The 20713-nt window shown below is 60.1% G+C and overlaps 1 protein-coding gene across 1 annotated transcript in view; it reads right to left on the bottom strand.

Annotated features, from left to right (window-relative positions):
- Positions 1-20713, bottom strand: part of ZFPM1 (zinc finger protein, FOG family member 1) — a 34823-nt gene that overhangs the window by 6507 nt on the left and 7603 nt on the right. Inside the window, exons 2-4 of the mRNA XM_069793298.1 lie at positions 13251-13382; positions 10519-10608; positions 1039-1172 (exon numbers count right to left, since the gene is read on the bottom strand). Of these exons, the coding sequence (XP_069649399.1) occupies positions 1039-1172; positions 10519-10608; positions 13251-13382 (356 nt within the window). The remainder of the gene's footprint in view (positions 1-1038; positions 1173-10518; positions 10609-13250; positions 13383-20713) is intronic.

Here is a 20713-nt window from a genome sequence, read left to right on the forward strand (position 1 = left end):
TGGGGGAGACCCCCTGCACCCCCCCCCGCCGCCAGCAACAAAGACGAAGGGACCTGAGGGCGACAGCCCATATCAGGGATGGGGCTGCGATTCCTTCCTCGCTTCCCTGAGCAGAGATAGGGAGGGAGGCGAGCGGTAGAGGAGAGCAGGGCTGGGAATCATCAGCCGGGCTCGATAAGGGAGCTGCTGAAATGGGAGCAAAAATATTTAGACAATAAATGAAGTATCAGAAAAAAGCCGCGCATATCTTTAAGAAATCAATCATCCTGTACCGGGTGTCTGGACACACGGCGCCAACCGGGAGATAGGGAGCCAAACTGGGCAGATAAGGGTTAATCAAGGATTTAATTCGGCAAAGATAAACGGGCCTGAGCTAAAAAAAAAAAAGAAAAAAGCGAGGGAGAGAGGAGGAGGAGGAGGAGGAGGAGGTGGGGATGGAGCCCGGGCGAGATTCTCCGGCCTCGAAGCTCCTGGGCTGGAGCTGCCCATGTGCGACTCGGAGGGGATGCGGTGGGGGGAAGGACGCGGCCGGGATGCGAGGATCCAGCGCCTGCAACCCCCCATGTGCACACGCACACACACGCACACACACATGCACACAGCCCCGCCACATGCACACCCACACACACTCATGCACACCCAGCGTGCGGCCGACGGCGTGCTCCTTCACCGTGGGCTGCAGAGCCCAGGCGCTTTCCAGGCGCAACCGGAATCCCCTGGGAGCAAATTTGGGATGGGGAACCCAGATCCCATCTCCTCCACGAGGACGCACGTGCCACCGAGCAGCCTGCTTGCCTGCAGCCACGGGCGGGAGGGGACGGCCAGTGTCCTGTCCCCCTGCGATGCTCTGATCTCGGGGCGGTGGGCAGCGTACGGCAGGGACACCTCCCGCGCACCCAAACCAGGCGCTTCCCAAGGGGTCGGGAGCTCTGGTAGGGAAAAATCCCTCCCGAACCGACTCCTCTCCCCAAACAACTTGGTTCCTCGGGACTTTCCCCACCAGTCTCCCCGGCAGCCCATGGCAGCATTGCTCCTTACCGTCTCGCTGTGCCCCGGCGATGCCGGTTCGCTGTGGATGCTGCCCTGGAAGGGTCCCCAGGAGAAGCCCTCGGGGAGGCTCCTGCGGGTTCGCACCCGCCTCTCCCCGTCCTGCACGGCCAGATCCAGCTCACCTGCAGGGAGAGACAGGCACAGCATCAGCACCATGCCCTCCCAGCCGGACCCCCGACCCATGGCAGCCCCAGGTCCCTGGGGACGGGGGCACCCACTCGGAGCCGAGAGCTGCCGAGTCCTCCGGGGCTGCGCGTCCACGGTGGGTGGGTGGGATCCGGCCGCTTGCTGGGGGGGTGCAGGCACGGCACGGGGGGTCCGGGCACGGCACGGCGGGAGAGCGGAAGGAGCGTTTCCCATCCCCGCACCCAAAGTCACAGCAGCTTCAGGGCTTAATGGCTTTGATTATCTGATAAGCCTCTGGTTTAATGGGTTAGATAACATGTTAATACGCTATGAAGGCTGCTCTAAAATGTTTTAACTGTGCCTTTGTCTTTCGGAGCGCAGATAAGATGGCAGGTAACCAATACGCAGATGGATGTGCGTCGGCTGCCCCTCGCCACGCGGCGGGAAGGGGCTAGACCCTGCACCCCAAAAAAACAGATGCTCTCAGAGGACAGCGAGCCAAGCACCAGCTAGCCAGCGGGGCACCCGTCTGCAGCCGGGAAGGCTTCTAGCACCCCAGGGTGCTCCAGGGCAGAAGTGGGGTTCCCCCTACCCCCATGCCAGGGAAAAGAGCCCCCCTAAAGCCACGTGCCTGGAGCCCCATCCTTCGAGGGCACCGTGGCAGATGCAGCCAGTGCCCGGGTCCCGTGGGCGGGGAGGAGGCTGCGCTCGTTCAAAGGCAAAATTGCTTTCAGAGCTGGGAGCGCGGGGAGGATAAAGCGATCCCATGGCTGCGGAGATTGAAATCTGATGTGTTTATTAGCCGGGCTGACATCTGGATCCTCTCAGCACTGGGGTAAGTTAAGGTGAGCGACTGGAAGCCCTGGGTGGTGAGCATGGGATTGGCGGCACCCGCGATCGCCCGCATCCCACCGTCACCCGCGGGTCCCCTCCATCCACCGAAGAAGCCCCATGCCGCTGGGACCGTGGCTCCGAGCACGTCCCCGGGGCAGCAGCCGGCGTCCCTTGGCAAAACCAGCCAGGAGGCTGGCTGGAGAAAAGGTCTGTGAAGGCGTCAAAGGTCCCTGAGATCTTTGGGGTCACCAGGCTGGTCCCCAGCCTCCAGCACGTGCCGGCGAACGGAGAGATGTGCTCTGCCCGCAGACTCCTCTGCCCTGCCGGGGTGCAGGCAGGGCTGCCTGCCTTCCCCTTTCTGGCAGCACCTCCTGCCCGCGGTGCCTCGGTGCCTTTGACCCAGGAGCCCTCGGCGCTGGCTTGGAGCCAGCACCCTCAGAAAGCCGCCCCGGCCGTGGGGATCCTGGCTTTGTCTTTCTAGCTGGGATTTCATCCTCAGCAAAGAGGTTTTTGGGAGTGAGCACGGTGCTGGCATCCCCCTGCCCGTGCCCCCGCTGGTTCCATCTCAGGACAGGGAGAAGGACGGCAGAAGGCTGGGGCCTTTGAGGAGCCGATGGGATTTATTCCCTGGCACAAACCGATGCCAAGGAGGGGCAGCAGCAGCCCCTCGCCCGGCTGGTCCCTCCCATGAAAGCCCCAGGGGGGGCAGGCAGGGAGCAGAGCCGCTGGGCAGGATGCGGCCATCAGCATGGCCTCGGGGCTGAGCGGAACCCTTGCACGGTGCACGTCTCTCCACATTTCCAACGCCCGGCTCCTGGCTGACTCCCGACATGCTGCCAGGGTGCCGGGCTCCCTCCGGCCCCTCCATCGCGGTCCCACCATCCCCAGGTCACCGGTCCTCGTCCCTCCGGCTCTGGGGAGGGGACAGCAAACCCCCAAATCCCCAGGAGAACCCCAACAGTGGTGGCTCCCCTCTAGCTTTGCCATCCCGTATAGCCTGGCTGCTTTTGGGGAACGGAGCCCAACCGCCACCTCCCCCCACCCCATGCCCCCCCTTTTTTGTCCCCCCTTCCCCCCCGTCTCACTGGTAATCAGCGGCGTTTGGGTCAGGAGACCATGTCTCTGAGATAAGAGCGTTCGCCTGACACTTCCCATGTCAGAGCACTTCATCTTCTGTGTATCAATCCCCAGCAGAGAAAACACGCAGGCGCTGATAAAGAGAAAACCGTTCCAGACAGGGGGACAAAAATAGTGTTGCCGGAGCTGGCCCCGCTCCCCGTCAGCGCCTGATGGCCACGGCACCGGCCGGTGACCCAAGCCACCAGTGTCACCCCAAAAACTGGGCGGTGGTGAACCCCCGGTGCTGAGCGGTTCTCCGTCTGGATGGGCGTCCCTGTGCCCGGCCAGGGATGCTGCCGGAGCCCCTGCGGTACCCGCCTGCACCCACGTTGATACGGCCAGAAAAAAGAGGAGGAAAATGGTGATTTCCAAATAAAACACGCGGCAACGCTGCGCTGCTTCCCTGCCACGGGGGAAACGGTGCCGAGCTGGGATGGGGCAAACTGGGAGATGCTGTGTGTTCACCTTGTCTGGGCTTTGAGAACAAAGCCCAAAGCGAGCGAGCAAGCCGTGTCCCCACGCGGGGACAACCACGCAGCGGGGAGCGAGCCCCATCCCTGCGCTCTGACGGCGCCGGATTCGGCCACATCACTCCGCCTGCAACCTAGGGAGGCTGGGAAAAGCCGACACCAGCCCGTGGGGTGTCCCGGGTGACCCCCCCAGCAGCCTCCCCGGCGAGCGGCGAGGAGCAAAGTCCACGGGCGCGGGCCCCCTTCCCACGGGATCCCCCCCGGCAGGTGAACACCACCCTGGGTATCTCATCTGGCCATCGGTCCCTGGCCAGGCGGTGCCCCGCCGTTATCGCGGGAGGGTTTATCTCCCAGATCATTAACCAAATTGGGCAGGGACCCGACTGTTTGCTTTGGGTCCCAAAGAAAGGAAGGAGGAGAAAAAGCCCCCGGCGAGCTGGGTGCACCTGCTCGGCGCAGCACGGACCCCGGTCCTCTGCCCGCTGCCAAAATACGGGGTGCCGGGGCTGCTCCCTGCCCCCCAGGACTGACAGCACCTGCTCGCCCGGTGCTGCGCCTCGGCTTATCTCCCCATCGAGAGATTTCAAAGAAATAGGCTGAGCTGTGCCGGAGAGCCAAGATTAATCCTCTCATCACACTGCGGCCACGTATCGGGCAATCAATGGCTGAGAAGGCACGGCTGGCACCTGAGTCCCTGGGGACCTGGGGGTCCCGGGTGGGCGTATGGGCAAGGATGAAGCCTGCGGGGGTGCACAGTGCTGGTGAGGCATCACCGCGCAACACGGCTGCATCTTCCTCCAGCACGGGGTGAACGCAGGACCGGGATGCGATAAAGATGAACTTCTGCAAGAGCCCATCTGCAAGGCGACCCACAGCATCCTTACGGCCAGGGAAATAAATAGCATCTCCTTGCCCCAACCGCATCTGTGTGACTTTAATCAAATCCGAATGAACCCGCTCTGCCCCTCAGTGGGGATCCGGGCTCGGAGGTCCCCGCAGTGTTTGCAGCTGCCTGGATACTATCTGGATAAATACCGCTATCGGGGTGTCACGGGACCGCATCCCAGCATCAGCCGCACCGCATGCCACTCCTATTAATACAGCGCTTTACGCCCGGCCCCGGGGGCTGCCAGCCCTGGGGGGCCACAACACCAGGTATGGCGCCTGCATGAGCCCTGGTGATGCAGAGCCTGGGAGAACGGGGATGAACTGGTGGTCTCTGTTCCCATCCCAGCACGTGCGCAATGTCCCCATGGCACAGGAACCCCCAAGAAGGAGGGAGGATGGATCCATCCATCCATCCATCCATCCATCGGTACTCAAGCTCCCATGGCTCTCCCGCTCCCGCCCGGGCAAATCCAAGCTGGAGAAGCCCAGGCTCCCCCGGCAGCCCCGGTCCCGCCGCACGCCCCAGCTGCTGTTTTTAGAAGCGGCGAGTGCACGGCGGAAGGAATAAATCCTGACAACTCAACTAGTGAAATGATGTGATGGCACCGCTCCGATAAGATGGAGGGAGCCGATTGGGAAGAGTCTTAAGCTGTGAACACGCAGCATCTCCACTCTTCACCTCCGCTCACAAAGGGAAATCTCTCCAAAGGGGCTAAGGAGATTATCCCGGCTTTGCCGTCCCGGGTGCTCGAGTAATCAGGGCAGCCTTGGGGACGACAAAGGAGCGAGGAGGGTTTAAATTCGAGCCTTGCTGGGCTGCGCCTGCTTGGGCTCAGCCTGGGGCTGCTCTGGCCGAGCTGCCGCAGACCGAGTGGGGACGGTCGTGGGAGAGCCGGGCTGCTGCTGGTTCTGCCTCCCCGGCTTTGGGGTGCAGCGGGGAACCCCGCTGCCCTGGCAGTACAGGAGCTGAGGAGAGATTTCTGCCCTTATCGCTCCTGCCCATCGTTTGCAATTTATTGATTTTTTTTTTTTTTTTTTGACAGAGTACAAAAGCAAATCTTTATCGGGCTGAACCCTGCCCCCGGTTAATGGAGGAGCTGTGACCTACCCCGGGGAGAGCAAAACCAGCACTTCCCGGCATGCAGAGGGGGGGGCCGGGGAGGGAAGCGTTGGCACCCAGGAGGTGCTGCACCCCAAAAGGGCCGGGAACCCCGCTCACCAGCTGTGGTGCACAGCTGGCAGGCGCTGGCAGCAGGGCGGTCACTGGCCGTGCCACGCGTTGCCCAGGGAATTGCCCTTCCCGACACCCCACGTAAGCCGGGGTGCCCTGCCCCAGCAGGATGCGTCCCGATAAGCCTCCCCGGGACGTTTGCATGCGGGGTGTTGCTGCACCTTACTGGGATGTGGCCCTGGGGGGGGGGGGGGGGGTCCCTGTCCCCAAGGGGTCCCCATCCCAAGGCTGGGGTCCCCATCCCAGGAAATAAATGGGAGCTGCGCCCACAGGGATGGGGACAGGAATAAACACTGGGAATAACATCAGAAAGTGCTCAGCTAGGATGGGAAGGAGGAAAACTTCCCGGCTCTCCCTGGGCTGTCAGGGGGTGGCTGGACCCCTGTGCCAGGGACCCCCTGTCCCTGCTCTGTCCCCACTCATGGGGCTGCTGGGACCCCCTGGCGCTGCCCGGGCTGGTGCCAGGCAGCGGGTAGGGGTGCACTGGAGGGGGGGCAGGAAACCAGACGGGGAGGGGGGAGGAAGGGGAGAAAAGGGGCCCCCGGAGCCGATGCAGAGGGTAGATATCCCCTCCGGAAAAAGAGGAGGGGACCGCATGGGGGGGGGCACTGCCGCAGAGCCTGCCTGCAGGGAGGGGGAGGGAGGGCCCCCGGGGGGGCAGCACCCAGATGGAGCGGGGGGTGGGAGCTCGGCTTCGCACCAAACCCCCCAAAACCCACCGGTTCTCAGATCCAGCCCAGGGCAGAGCGGCAAGGCAGTAGTGATTGACAGCTGTCAGTCACCGGGAGCCTGGCAGCATCGCCCTCAGGGCTCTCACCCCAAGCGTGCAAGACGTTTTTCTCCTTCCCAAGGGAAAATGGAAGGGAGGATGGGGATAGAGGCGGGGGATGCTGCCTGCACCTCTCAACACTCTCCCGGTGCTGCCCGACGCAGCGGTGTCCCTGCTAGGCTGTGGGAAAGACTGGTCGGGGTGTCCCCCCACCTCAGCACTGTCCCCAAACCAGCCTGAGCATCCCTCCACCCCAGCAGTGTCCCCAAACTAGTCAGAGCATCCTTCCACTCAGCAATGTCCCCAAACTGGTCTGAGCATCCCTTCAGCCCATCAAGGTCCCCAAACCGGTCTGAGCATCCCTTCAGCCCATCAAGGTCCCCAAACCGGTCTGAGCATCCCTTCAGCCCATCAATGTCCCCAAACTGTCCTGAGCATCCCTCCACCCTGCAGTGTCCCCAGACAGAGGCCGAACAGATAGCAGGGACCTGCGGGTACAGACCCCAGCAGGGATGGGGTCCCCTTTGAAACCCCCAATCCAGGACAGATGCCACCACCTCTGCTGGGACCTTCCCCATCCTGATGCCAAACATCCCGCTGCCTTCGGTGCCAGCACGCGGCTTTGCCGGACACAAGCCAGGCAGGGGGGTTTCAGGGCCCTGGGGGACCCCCCAACTGTCAGGGGTGCTACTTCCCTGAACCCCAACTTCTCCCCATCCCCCAGCAATCTAACACATACAAAACTATCTGCCCCTCAGCCCGGCTCCCAGCGATAAAAAGAAATAGCTGGAATAATTTTTCCCACCCACACATACCAGGGTGGAGGGGAAGGGGGAGCGATGCGGCAAGGGGCTGGCCATCCGTCCCTCCTCATCGTGTCCTGCTCGCCCCGATAATAAACCTTGAGGTTTGCAGACAAACTCCGGGCAGCTGGAGATTATTCAGGCAGGAGTCATGGCGCAGATAAACACAACCGAAGGCGAGCGGGAGGCAAAGGGGAAGGGGGAGGCGGCCGGGGGAAAGGCAATATAAAAAAAGTTTGCAGTTTTAATTAGATGCACCAAAAATATAAGAAGTTGCTCTGTCCCATCCTGATACCCCACATGCAGGAGTGGTGGCGAGGATGGATTTGGGGTTCATGGCTGGTCTTGGGAGAGGTGGACCTGTGCCATGCTCTGTAATTAACCCAGAGCCATCGTTACCACCTGGGAGCAATTAAATAAACCCTGAACAGATGAGCCGGCAGCGGGGGTTGGGGGCTCAGCGAGGTGGAAATCTTGGTGGGGACAGCCAAGCCGAAGTAGCAAAGGGGGTGAGGAACCCCCTGGGAGTAACCGCTACTCTTTTGGGGAGGGTGGGGGGACATGGCTGCAGGGGACAAGGCAAAAGCCACCCTCGGTTTGGCTCCATCTGCTCCATCCCTTGCCTATCGGTGGCCTGGCAGTGTCCCCACAGTGACAAAAGCAAAAAGCTTCATCCTACCTTGCAGAAAGGTGAGCGCTGACCGGGCTTCCCAGGGGCTGCAGCCTCCGGGCAGCTCCCTGCGGGGATTCTCTAGTGTCTCGTACTGTGGTTGAGCAGCTTGTCCCTCAGCGGGGCTCTGCTCTCCTCCATTCCTCTGTCCCAACACCACGTTCGTGATATTTGTTGGAGCTTTTCACCTTACCCCTCTGGGAAAATTGGCCAGACTTAGTGAGGGTGGCCGGGCAGCAATGGGGCAGGAGAGGACAGCCCTGGGAGGGGAGCTGGAGGCTGTGGGTGCTCCCAAAAGTCTCCGCTACTGGCCCCGCTCCAGAGCAAACAAAAATGAATAGGAAAGATGGAAACCTGGGGCACGGCAGAGAGCTGCTGGCGGGGCTGTGGGGAAGGGTTTGGGGGAATTTGGGGTGGTTTGGGGGAATTGGGGAGGATGCGCATCCCCTCTCCGGACCCACCAGAGGATGAAGTGGTTGGCACGAGTGGGCACGAAGCACGGCCACGCTCCATCCCGAGATCCCATCGGGAAGCAGAACCGAGTCGGGGCGTCCCAGCACCCCGGCCGAAGGGGCAGCACATCTGTAAAGGTTCCCAAGTCAAGGATTACAGCCTCCAGCTCCCAGGGATTTGCACATCAGCTGGGCGAGCGGCAGCCCCCTCCAGCAAACAAGGTCATTTCAAAGATAAAACAAAATACTCCTTCTCCCTCGCCGGCATGCGGGGCCGAGGAGCCCCAAGGTGAGGTCCCGGCATGCCACGTCCCCACGCTGCCAAGCCTCCGGCACGGCAGCAATTTTGGAGACCCAGAGGGTAAAGCCATAGGGGGGGGCTTAGCCCCGTAGCCCCCCAGAAAGGGCCAGGGGAAGGTGAGAAGCCCACAGGGCACGAACAAAGGCGCCCGGAGCCATCTGCTTGCCCCCCCCCCATCCCGTGCCGCATCTTCGCGGCTGCCATTGCTGACATACGGCGGATCCTGCCAGATAAAAAAGAAAATTCAGGCTGCTCAGAGTTTCCCTTTTCGCCAGCTCCATCCCTGATAAGTGCAGAGCCTGCAGAGCGCCTGATAGACGGGCTATCGCGGCGGTTGGTGCGAAAGGAACACCCTATCGCTGCAGCATCGCCGGACCGCCATCAACTCCCAGCCACACAGAAATTAATACCACTCCAATTACCAGAATAGAGATGGGCTGGGAGAAGGCGATAATAAAATCTCTTTTACATAAAGAATGCAAATAACCCGCTCCGCCGAGGGAAGGTGGGGGGGTGAAGGGGAGGCATGGCCAGAGCCGAGGCTTCGTGGCCCCTTTTGGGGAGCCCGTGGTCGACGGTCCTGCTGGGATACGGGGCTCCGCGGTGCCGTGACCCCCGGGATACTGGGACGCCCGTGGGTTTGGCATCGCAGCCCCCTCCTGCCCTACACCGGGATGCCAGCCCAGGAGCCGGGGGCAAAGGGCTGGGGAGCAGATAAGGAGGAGCCGGGGGTGGCCTCGCAGCTCCTTCCTGGCCGGCACGCAGGAAGGGCTGGGATATCAGCGGGACTGGCGAGAGCTTCCCCTCGGATGGGGCGGGAAGGGGGAGCGGAGCCACGGCTCCCCACTGCACCGTGGGGATTTTGGCAGCTGCGGGAGCACGTGCGCTGCCGGCCGGCATTTCCCAGGGCTTCTCCATCGCCCAGCTCACGCGGGAGGCTGGCGGCTTTGGGGAAACGCGGGGATCCCCCCCGCCGTTGCATCCATCACAGAAGGGCGATCGCTGTCCCACATCACGGTCACCCCTTCCCATCACGCGCTGCTCCGAAACCAAATACACCGGCATCGCCTAGCCGGGAGGTCCCCTGGGAACAGGGTGGGGGCTGGCAGCACGAAGGGGGCCCGAAATACGGCACATCCACCCTTGGAGGTCTCAGTTCCCCATCCCGGACCCACCTCTGTCCACTCGCCGGGTGCCGTCCCCAGCGGACGGGCGCCCGCAAACCCAATCTGGGCGGCGGAACCCCGACCGTAACCCCATCGGCGGGTCGGTTTGGAGATAGCAGGGTGATAGGGCGCGGGGTACCCACACGGCACGCCTGGCCTCGCCAGGCTGCCAGGGCGCTGGCGGCCCCGGCGCGGAGATGCCGAGGGGGAGATAGACAGCTGTATTTGCTCCTTGGGGTTTTGATAACCATCGCGAAACCGCTCGAGCGTCGCTCTTGTGGTTGCCAGGATGTTTGCAAAGTGCCCTCGCGAGCACGGGGTGATGCAGGATGGGGTCCAAACCTGCCCTGCGCCGGGGAGCGCGATGCCAGCCATGGTGCCGGCATCCCCGCTGCTCCCGGCTCGGTTTTTACCACCCCAATGGCAGCCTGGGGACGTGGGGGACCACAGTCATCATCTCTTATCTCCTCTCTCAGTAGAAATGCTGGTATTTGCAGCCTGCCCAGCTCCCAGTGCTCCCAGTCCTCCTCATACTGGTTTTTGCAAGAGGTGGCGAATGCCTGGGGGCTGCTCCGGCTGCTCCAGCCCGCGGTCCAGCCAGGACGGAGTGGGATGACCAGCCACACATCGGGGACTCACCTGGCCCGTTCCAGGTGTCCAGCTCCTGTGGGTTTTCTCCGGGATCCGGCTTCTCCGGCTCCTTTGGACTCTCCGGGGTGTCTCTGGACTCTGTAGCAGGAGAGGGAAGGCAGCAGGTCACGTGCAGGGAATTTCAGAGGCAGCATCCCACGGGGGTCAGGACCAGTGGACCGGTGACACCCTGGGGCCAGGATGTGCGTGGGAAGGGGATTCACTCTTGAGGATGAGCAGGGGCGGGGGGGTCCCCTCAAAATCCCTGTGTCCCTCAAAATCCCACTGCCCAGCTGTGGGGTCCCCTGCGCCCCACGGGATGACCCGTAAGGACAGCCAAGCCCACCCACTCATCCTCCCTGGGGATTTCCCGAGCCATCCCTGGGTGGGCACCCACCTCCCACCCCCAAAGCCCCCTGCATCTCTCCCATCCCACCACGGGCCCCCACGTCGCCCGGTTCAGCCCCCTCCCATCACGGCTCTATTTGTGGCGTATTCATAGCAACTTGATAACAATTATTTTCTCCATTAACTGCTGCTGGAGATGCAGCTGATAAAGCCTATCTGCATATGACAGTGTGGAAGATTAGCGCCCAAAGTACATGTTTGCCTTGGCGTCCCGGGCGGATAACCAGCGCGGAGCCCAATCGATCGGCGCCAGAGCGAACACCCAGGGGTGACGTCACCGGCATTGGAGATTATTAATACAGGTGATAAGCAGAATGATTAACATCAAATAAATCAATCACCGGGTATAAAAGTCCTATTATTTTTGGCTATAAATCAAAGTGCCTGGCATATCGATTTTTATCCATCGTGCTGAAAGCTTTAGTGGCCGTTATTGCTGCTCGGCGTTATCTCTGCTATCACCTTTTTATCGAGGCAGGCTAGTGCCAGGTGCAGCTCCGCGCCCGGGCTCCCGGCTCCCTCGCCCCCAGCCCGGCTCCCCCATCAGATAAGAGCCGCTCGCTTCTCCCTGCTGCCGAGCAAAGTTTGCCGGCGAGCCCTCCCTGCTCCGGCTATTGGGGTGCTGGCGTGGGTCCCCCCCCCGCTTTCCTGGTGCATCACGGGTTGGCTCCCGTGGTTTTGGGGGAACGCGTTGCTTCCCGGGGACTGGCCGGCTCCATTAGCCGGCGCAGCCTTGCCCCGCTGCGGTTATCTCGAAGGGCACTGCAAACATTAACTGATTAGGATTTGCCCCCACCTCCACAGGAAGGAACTCAAAGGATATCTGGGGACTGTTTCAGCCCAGCCCTGAAACGCAGCCGCCTCTGGGGTGGGGCATGGCACGGCACGGCACGGCGCGGCACGCAGCAACGGCCACGTCCCCTTACTCCCATCCGTGGCGCTGCCAGTGCCAGCGCTTGGGGCCTCGGTGGCTGCTTTGCGCCCTGGGGAGTCACTTTGCACCCCAAGGGGTCACTTTGCACCCTGAGGGGTCACTTTGCATCCTGGGGGGAGTCACTTTGCACCCCAAGGGGTCACTCTGCAACCCAAGGGGTCACTTTGTACCCCAAGGGGTCACTTTGCATCCCAGGGAGGGGGTCACTTTGCACCCCAAGGGGTCACTTTGCATCCTGGGGGGAGTCACTTTGCACCGCAAGGGGTCACTTTGCACCCTGAGTGGAGTCACTCTGCGCCCCAGGGAGGGGGTCACTTTGCACCCTAAGGGGTCACTTTGCATCCTGAGGGGAGTCACTTTGCACCCCAAGGGGTCACTCTGCATCCTGGGGGGAGTCACTTTGCACCCCAAGGGGAGTCACTCTGCACCCCAAGGGGTCACTTTGCATCCCACGGGGAGTCACTCTGCACCCCAAGGGGTCACTTTGCATCCTGGGGGGAGTCACTTTGCACCCCAAGGGGTCACTCTGCACCCCGAGGGGTCACTCTGCATCCTGGGGGGGGAGTCACTCTGCACCCCAAGGGGTCACTTTGCACCCTAAGGGGTCACTTTGCATCCTGAGGGGAGTCACTTTGCACCCCAAGGGGTCACCCTGCATCCTGGGGGGAGTCACTTTGCACCCCAAGGGGTCACTTTGCACCCTGAGTGGAGTCACTCTGCACCCCAGGGAGGGGGTCACTTTGCACCCTAAGGGGTCACTTTGCATCCTGAGGGGAGTCACTCTGCACCCCAAGGGGTCACTCTGCATCCTGGGGGGAGTCACTCTGCATCCTGGGGGGGAGTCACTTTGCATCCCAGGGACGGGGTCATTTTGCACCCCCACATCCCTCCGCTGTCACCAGTGGCTCAGCGCCGCGGCAGGTGAAAGGTGCTGAAACGGATACAGGGTGACGGTGCTCATTAGCAGCCCTCGCGGCGAGCAACCCGCCTCCGGTTTCCAGCAGCCCCCCCCGGCACGCCGTTGCCCCCCGGCCAAGCCGAGATTGCTCCTGCCCATGCCGGCCGTGGGGATCCCCTCTGTGCCGGGGAGCATCCTCGCTCCTGGCCCATTGCTCGTCGTCACCCCGGGACTGGGCTGCCACCAGTGGGTCCCACCGCTGGCCGGAGGGTGCCCGGAGGGATGGAGCACCCCAGAAAGACCGGGGAGGTCTCACTTAACCGACAGCCCAACCCTCGACGGGCGCGCGGGATACTTCGTTTTGCTAATTAACGCCACGCACCAACAGCGGAGACGATGCTCAGGATGCCGGCGTGCCCGGCAGGTTGCTCCAGTGGCAGAGCCCGTCCCCGTGGCGAGGGGACACCACGGGCAGCCCCCCGACATCGCGGCGAGGCTCACCTTCGCTGCCGGGGGGGCTGGAGCTGTCACGCTCGGCAGAGCCCTCGCAGTCCGAGGCGGCCCCTTCCCTCTCCGAGGGGCTCTTCTCCCCTGCCGGGCCATCCTCGCCTTCCTCCATCGCTGCCAGGGAACCTGCCGAAACACGAGGGGGTGGTTAGCGGGGGTGAACCAGAGGGGAGAAAAAAACCCCAGTGGGTTTTCCCAGTTGGGAAATGTAGGATGCTGGTGCCTCGGGGGCTGGCAAAGGGTCCTTTCCCTGACCCACCGTGGGCACGGGGTCCGGAGGAGATGCCCTGTAGCTCTGCACCCCACGGGAAGGGAAACCCCCTCCCCACATCTTCCTGGGGTCCCTTGTCCCCTTGCAGAGCGGGGGGGGGTTTACAGAGTTACCCGCCTTGCTCCAGGGTGTCCCCCGAGGGATGCCCGGTTCCCCCCCCAGACATTGTGGGGAACGAACCCCACACCTGCCTGGGAATCGAGTGGGGTCCCCACGTATCAGGGGCACACGGCTGCGGCACGGCGAGGTGCCCAGCCTGCCACACCGCTCACCCACTCTTCCCACCCAAACCTCCCCCCCGACCCCCTGGCACCTGCCCCGAATGGGACCCCCAGGGACTGTGTCGTGTGTCCCGTCCCCCCCCCCCCCCCCCCCCAGTTCCCAGCACCCTTTGTCTGATGGGGGACCCATAACACAGCCCCCCACCATACCCACAGCCCCGGATTAAGGGGGATGCTGCAGTGGGGACACCGGGTGCAAGCAGGGTGCATGTGGGGGGACACCCCAGCAGCCCCCCCCCCCCAAAAAAACCAGCCCTGCCGGCCCACGCTGCCATTCCCATGGCAACGCAGCATCCCTATCCGCGCCAAAAATCAAGAAAGAAAGGAAGAGCGGTGCACGTGGCTCGTGCCGCACGAAGCCGCGCCGGGGGCTGCCCAGTGTCCCATCCGGCACGCGGGCAGGGGGAACGGTGCGGTGACAAACCGTCTGCAGACCTCAGCTGCTCTCTGTGACTCCAGGCATGTATATTTACAGCAGGAGAACAAAGAGCCCATAATCTATACAAAGCAGACAACAATGAGCGTGAATAAAGAGGCTGCGGGAGAAGGGAAGGCAATTTATTCTAATTCTGCTAATTTCAGTTCCAGCACAATTAAAAAGGCTCTGATAATATTCAGAAACAATCGCCAGCTAACAAATCGTTTCTCTCGCTGTAAATGAAACATTGTTAGGCTAATTTCTTCTTTCACGCCTTCACGGCTCTTGGGCTTCTGATAAAGTTAACCCGACTCTCGCCTGCTCCGTGGCTTGGCACCTCCAGCCTGGCCGGGGAGGGATGGACAGAGCCGGGGAGGGATGGACAGAGCCGGGGAGGGATGGACGGGGCTGGGACCGCACGTGGCACCCACCCAGGGGTGCCCAGACCACCCGCATCCTACCCCAAAACACCAAGCCCTGGCCAGGAGGGAGATGGGGATGCCCCGCATAAGTGTATAAAAATTGTATAAAAGCCGGCGTTTGGGGACCGCGGCGTCACCGAATGCCTATGGGGATGATGGGTGGCCGGCAGCATCCCAGCACCATGTCACCGTGGTCCCTGGATGCATCCCCGCACCCAGCCCCGTCCCATTGCAGCATCCCGCTCCCAGCGCACCCGCCTGTCCCCAGGGGATGCTCTGGCCCTGGCGCTGCCGGCTGTGTGGGTGAAATGAACTACTGGATAGCTTAAAAAAAAAAAAAAAAAAAGGGAAAAAAGGAAAAAAAAAAGCGAGGGAGAGGGAGCGTGGAGCAGGGAGCGGAGCGTCACTTCTCCGGGATTGCTGGAAGCCCTGCACAGTTATCACCGCACACAGCCTCCCTCGGCTTGCCTGATCTGTCTATTCTTCATTAAGCAAATACGCTGAAATGGAAATGAAAACATAATAGCTATTTGATTTTCGGCGAGATATTTTGCATATTGGTTCAGTGCTGATAGTGGAATTTCATCAACTCCCTTTTTTCATGCTTTAAAACTGAATTACTGAGGCTGGCTTTACAGAGAGGGGAAGAGCCAAAAAATGCTCCCTTCCAAGATACTCCGCTTCGACGATTAACTCTGCTCCCTCCCTACTTCTCCCTCTTTTTTTTTTTTTTTTTGATAACAAGGAAGGATTTCTTTTTTTTTTTCTCCTCCCCCCCCCCCTTTTTTTAAAAAAAATTACAGCGATAGTAAAAACTTGCAGGAAGCGAAGGCAACGTGCCCATGTCACCTGTGTGCAGGTTGGGGACGTGGGTCCGGGCGGGCATGAGGGTCGTTATTCCCAGGGCTTTGCCAGCGGTAGGAAAACCCATTGTTACCCAGGTAATGATTTGATCATTTCACTCAAATTAAGGTTCTCCCAGCATAGGAACAATAAACCTTTTCTTGGTTCTTTGCGCTTAGCCGATAAATTAAATAAAAGGAAAAAATAATACAGAAAGTAAAAAAGGAGCAGGGACTTCTCACAGGCTGCCAAGAGCGAGACCCTGGACGCTCCAAAAGCCGGCACACAGACAAGAGCAAAGCGATAAGAGGCCTCGATAACAGATAGAAAATAGCAACAGCCCCAGACTTTCCACCGGCTCTGGAGCAGGGAGGAGGAGGAGGAGGAGGAGGAGGAGGAGGAGAAAAGGAGGAGGAGGAGGAGGAGGAGTCCCCGTGGTGGAAAGCGGGTCCTGGATCGAAAACACGTGCAGGCTGGGGGCAACCTGCCTTCGCTGTCTGGCGTTCATCGGCACACATCCAACTCCAAAAAACTTATTATTTTTCAAAATAAAGAGGCTGGGCAGCTGGTGAGCCCAAGGGGAGGCTCCGGGAGCGAGGGCCAGAGCTTCATACCCCAAAACTCGTCTACAGACACCTCGATGCTCGTGGTGCAGCGAGTTCCCGGGGGTGCTCGGCTCCGGGGTGTCACCCCCCCCAGGGCCGGGGGGACGCGGGGGACATCCCCAGCTCCACCAGGGTCGGCGGGACCACGCGGGCAGGACGACGGAGGCTCCTTTCTTCATCCTTCCACCTCCTCCTCATCCCCATGCTGGCCCTCAATCCATCTTCCAATTAAAAATAAACCAGAAAAACAACAGCAATAAACCAGTCAAACCCAAAGCAGCCGGGTGAGGCTCCCCACCAGCGCTGCGTGATGCTCATCCATCACATCGCGATCGAGATGTGGGGAATCCGGCTCAGGCATCGCCTCCTTTATGCTGCCCCTAAACCGCCTTATTTTCCCCCGGATTTTGCAGCCACAAGCGAAGGGCTGCAGGAGCGGGCACGGGGGGCTGGTATTCCCCAGGAAAGATGCCCTCGGAGAGGGTTGCAGCCACTCCTGATCCTTCCTTGCACCAGCTGCAAAACCAACTCCGGTGATTCGGTGGAGACGGGCACAGCCCGGGGATTCCCCAGGGTCTCGTAGCAGGGTTGTGCCCTGCAGCAAGTAACACCCAAAGAGCAAGCTGGGCTGCAAATCCAAAAACCACCGGTATCTGATGGGACACCAGCCTGCCTCTTCTCACCCAATTTTTTCCCCAGTATGTATTAATGTTTGCTTTTACTGACGACCTCGGATGCCCTCGAGCCTGTTCCCTGGGGATTGGGGATGCCAAGCGCCATGGCTGAGGCCAAACGAGGTTTTGGTGGCCGGGAAATGATGCTGGTGCTCAGAGATCACGTTAACCAGTGGGTTATTTTTTCCCCATCCTTTGGTTGATGCTGCTGGGATCCAGCATTAAATTGCAATGCTCTCCAAGAACGGAGGTCCGAGGCGGGCGAGACCCCCCGCCTCGGACCCCCGTTTTGGAGTAAAACATACCTTTTTGAGCATAAATCAACCCTTTCCCCTATCAGCCCAGCTGCAGCATCCCAGGGCTGGGCTCCCCCCGCAGATATTGGCACATTAAATATCAGCCCCATGCATGGAGCAGATAGCAGTTGGGGCCAGCCCCCGCCCCAGCGGTACCTATCTCTAATTCGGGGCCCTTCTCCATCACCCCCAGATAAAACTCACCCTGACCCTTCCTGCGGTGCCCTGTGTTAAAAGGGCAAGGAAAAAAAAAAAAAAGATGTCTGGGGAGCTGGTAGGTGGAGGAGGGGATTTATAATGTATTTGTAATAATTTATTATTAAATTATGCCTAATTTATCCAGGAGGGGAATGAAGGATAGTGGGGAATGAAGGTGGTGGGAGATGCTATGATTGCTGGTGGGACGCTGCAATTGCTTGCGGGAGAAGATGCTGTGATTGCTTGGGGGGAGTTTATAATAATTTATAATTAAATTTATAAAGTATTTAGACCTGATTTATCCAGGAGGGGAATGAAGGATAGTGGGGGATGCTGTGATTGCTTATGGGGGGTATTTATAATAATTTATTATTAAATTTATGAAGTATTTAGGCCTAATTTTTCCAGAAGGGGAATAAAGGATAGTGGGGGAATAGAGGCGGTGGGGGATGCTGTGACTGCTGATGGGGGTTATTATAATAATTTATTATTAAATTTATAATGTATTGAGGCCCGATTTATCTAGGAGGGGAATGAAGCATAGTGGGGGAATGAAGGTGGTGGGGGATGCTGTGATTTCTCACGGTGGGGGAGGATGCTGCTGCGAGTGCTCACAGGGGGATGCTGCAATTACTGACGGGGGAGATGCTCACGTCTGGACCCCGCAGCATCCCGACCACCGCAAAAAACACACCCGGGCTGGCATCCCCGTCCCGGCGATGCGAAACACCCCATCCATCCACCTGTGGGGTGCAGCACCCCGAGCATCCCTTCCCGATCCGGAGCAGCTCTGCTCCGGGGGGAGCCCCTGATTGTAACCGTCGGGGAAGAAAAGAGCCGGGGAGAAGCAGAGCCTGAGAAAAAGCAGCCCTGCTGATAGGGGAGAGATTGGTTTCAGCCGGAGCTGCTCCCCCTGCCAAGTCCATATCCTATCTGCGCGGGGTGCAGTTACTTAACATTCATCACCGCCTGAACTCTGTAACTTTATCAGCGGCCGAGCATGGCGCCATCGCCGAGCCCAGCCATTCCCGGCGCTCAGATAGGGCCGATAAACCGCTGATAGATTACAGGAGATTGTTTCACTTCAGGGGCCGCGATTACTAATACTAATAGCGAGAGAGCCCGCATCATATCAAACAGCAGCTGGGGGGGGGGGGGGGGGGAAGGAACGGGCCGCGGCGGGCACGGGAAAATAATGAGAAAGAAAATACAGGGACAATGACAATGAAGTGACTTTACGTTTCAGATGGGGTCGATAACGCCCTGATAGATTTTTAAGAGAGGAGAGAGTCTAATAGAGCCGTCCCCGTCCCCGGCACATCAGATGGATGGGAGCAGATTGCTCCGTGAGAAGGGGATGCGATGCTTAACGCGGTCCTGCCTTCCCGGCTGGCGAGGGAGCCGGGGCCAGGAGACGATGTTCAAAGCACGGGAGGGAAACTGAGGCAGCTGGGGGGGCCCCTCTGCAGCTGGCAGAGAGGGACTGGTCCTTACCGGGGGGGACCCGGGGGTGTCCTTCATCCCAATCCCCATCCAAGAGCAGTTTGAGATGTTTAACCCCATGTTGATGCAGGCAGGGTTTGGGCAGCCTGGTGCGAGGCTGGGGAGCAGCTGGATACCCCGATAATTCGGAAGGAAACTCCATCCGTGAAGATCAGGCTCCAAATGTGCACGAGCGTGCAAGGTGGCATGGGCGTGCAAGGTGGCATGGGCGTGCAAGGCTCACTGCCACCGCTGCTCCTGCACTGGGTGCTTGCAGTGCTGCTGGCCAAAGGGAGTTTTTCTGGGTGAAAACCCCTCAATTCTGGTACTTTTTCTCCCACCTGGAATAAAGCCATTCTGGCTGGGAATGGCCGGGGGCAGGCGGTGATGCTCACCCGCCGGCATGGCCCCCCCGGAGCCCATCAATACCAGGTGACGGCGAGGCCAGAGGTCAAGCTCTTCGCTAATCTAGCGACAAATTACCCCAGAGATGCCGCGCCGGAGCCATCCCCCTCCCCGTGGGAAGTGGTTTCGGGTCCTCCCGGGTCCATCCCGCTGCCAAAAGCTGCTGGGAAGGGAACGGGGACAGATTTCAGCCTCTGGCCTGAGATGTTCAGTCCATGATGGCACCAGGTGAGGACAAGGATGGAGGGACAGGGACAAGGATGATGGGGGACATTGCCCAGAACCCCACCAGACCCATCATCGAAGATGCTCCGGCTGGGGTGTCCCTGCTGCTCCCAGCCCCCCCAGCATGCCCAGCACCAGCTCCCAGTGCCATCCTGGACCACTTTTGGGGTCTCCAGCCAACGCTGCAGCAACGAGCAGGGGCTGGGGAGGGGGGGCTCCAGGAGCAGAAAAGGACCCTAAGAAGGTACAACACGGTTGGGTGGCCATCTGCAAGAAGCCGAGTGGGCTGCTGGCACCGAGCCTGGCAGATGAAGGTCACCAGGGGCCACCAGGACAGGGCTGTCCCCAAAAACCCTACGGCCACAGCCCCCCCCCCGCCGGCAGCCTTCGCTGGACCAGCACAAGCATCCACAGCAGCACAGTCCTTCCATCACCAGCACCTTCACCCAGCACCCCCAACCCTCCTCTTCCTCCAACTCCAAGCAGCGTGGCTGTTCACGCCCGGCTCCGCGGACGCCAAGTTTGCCTCCGTGCAAACGCGCGTGCCTGCGCTGCCTCTTTTTTTTTTTTTTTTATTTTTTTTTTTTTCCTGTTCTTGGCATTTTGGTGGAGCGAGATAAGAGTAAAAAACAACAGAGCTGCTCAGAGAGTGAAAAAGGGAGATAGATAACGCAGATACTGACTCCTACACAAAACAGTCCTGGCTTTATCACTGCTTTTTATCACAGTTCCTTTAAAAAAAATAAAGAGAGCAGCCCAACTGGAATGGGGCAGCACATTAAAAAATGAACTTTATACTGTTTGCTCTTTAGTTTTATATTTAGATGAAACAAACTTAGATTCTTGCGGTCGATACCTTTTCCAGTGCAAGGAACCAAAAAGTCTGGAAGCCCTATTTGCTCCAGCGGGGACGAGTGAGGAAACTCAAGTATAATTTTTAAGCCCAGATGGGCCGGGGGATGGGGCCGGTCCCAAAGCATCCTGGACTGGGCAGCATCCCGCTGGACCAGGCAGTATCCCACAGCAGGACCAGTAAGGCTCAGGCTAGAGATGGGTATAGAAAGGCAGACACTTCCCGAGCATCCCCGGGCCCTGGCTGCCGGTCCCTGGGGACCACCGGAGCCCACCCAAGATGCCACAGCCGGCACCGGGATCCCAGCCACGTGCCGCAGCCCCGCGGCATGGCTGCAGCTGGCGAAGCCAAACATCCCCGCGACGGGAGCGGATCCCTGGCATCCGAGGACAGCAACTCCATCCCAATGCGGGGTGCTAATACAGCCCGTCATGTGGCTCCCAAAAATCCTTCGCCCATCACGAAACCCCGTCGCTAAGGGCAC

Source organism: Haliaeetus albicilla, chromosome 10 (genome assembly GCF_947461875.1).
Source record: "Haliaeetus albicilla chromosome 10, bHalAlb1.1, whole genome shotgun sequence".
Taxonomy (NCBI): Eukaryota; Metazoa; Chordata; class Aves; order Accipitriformes; family Accipitridae; genus Haliaeetus; species Haliaeetus albicilla.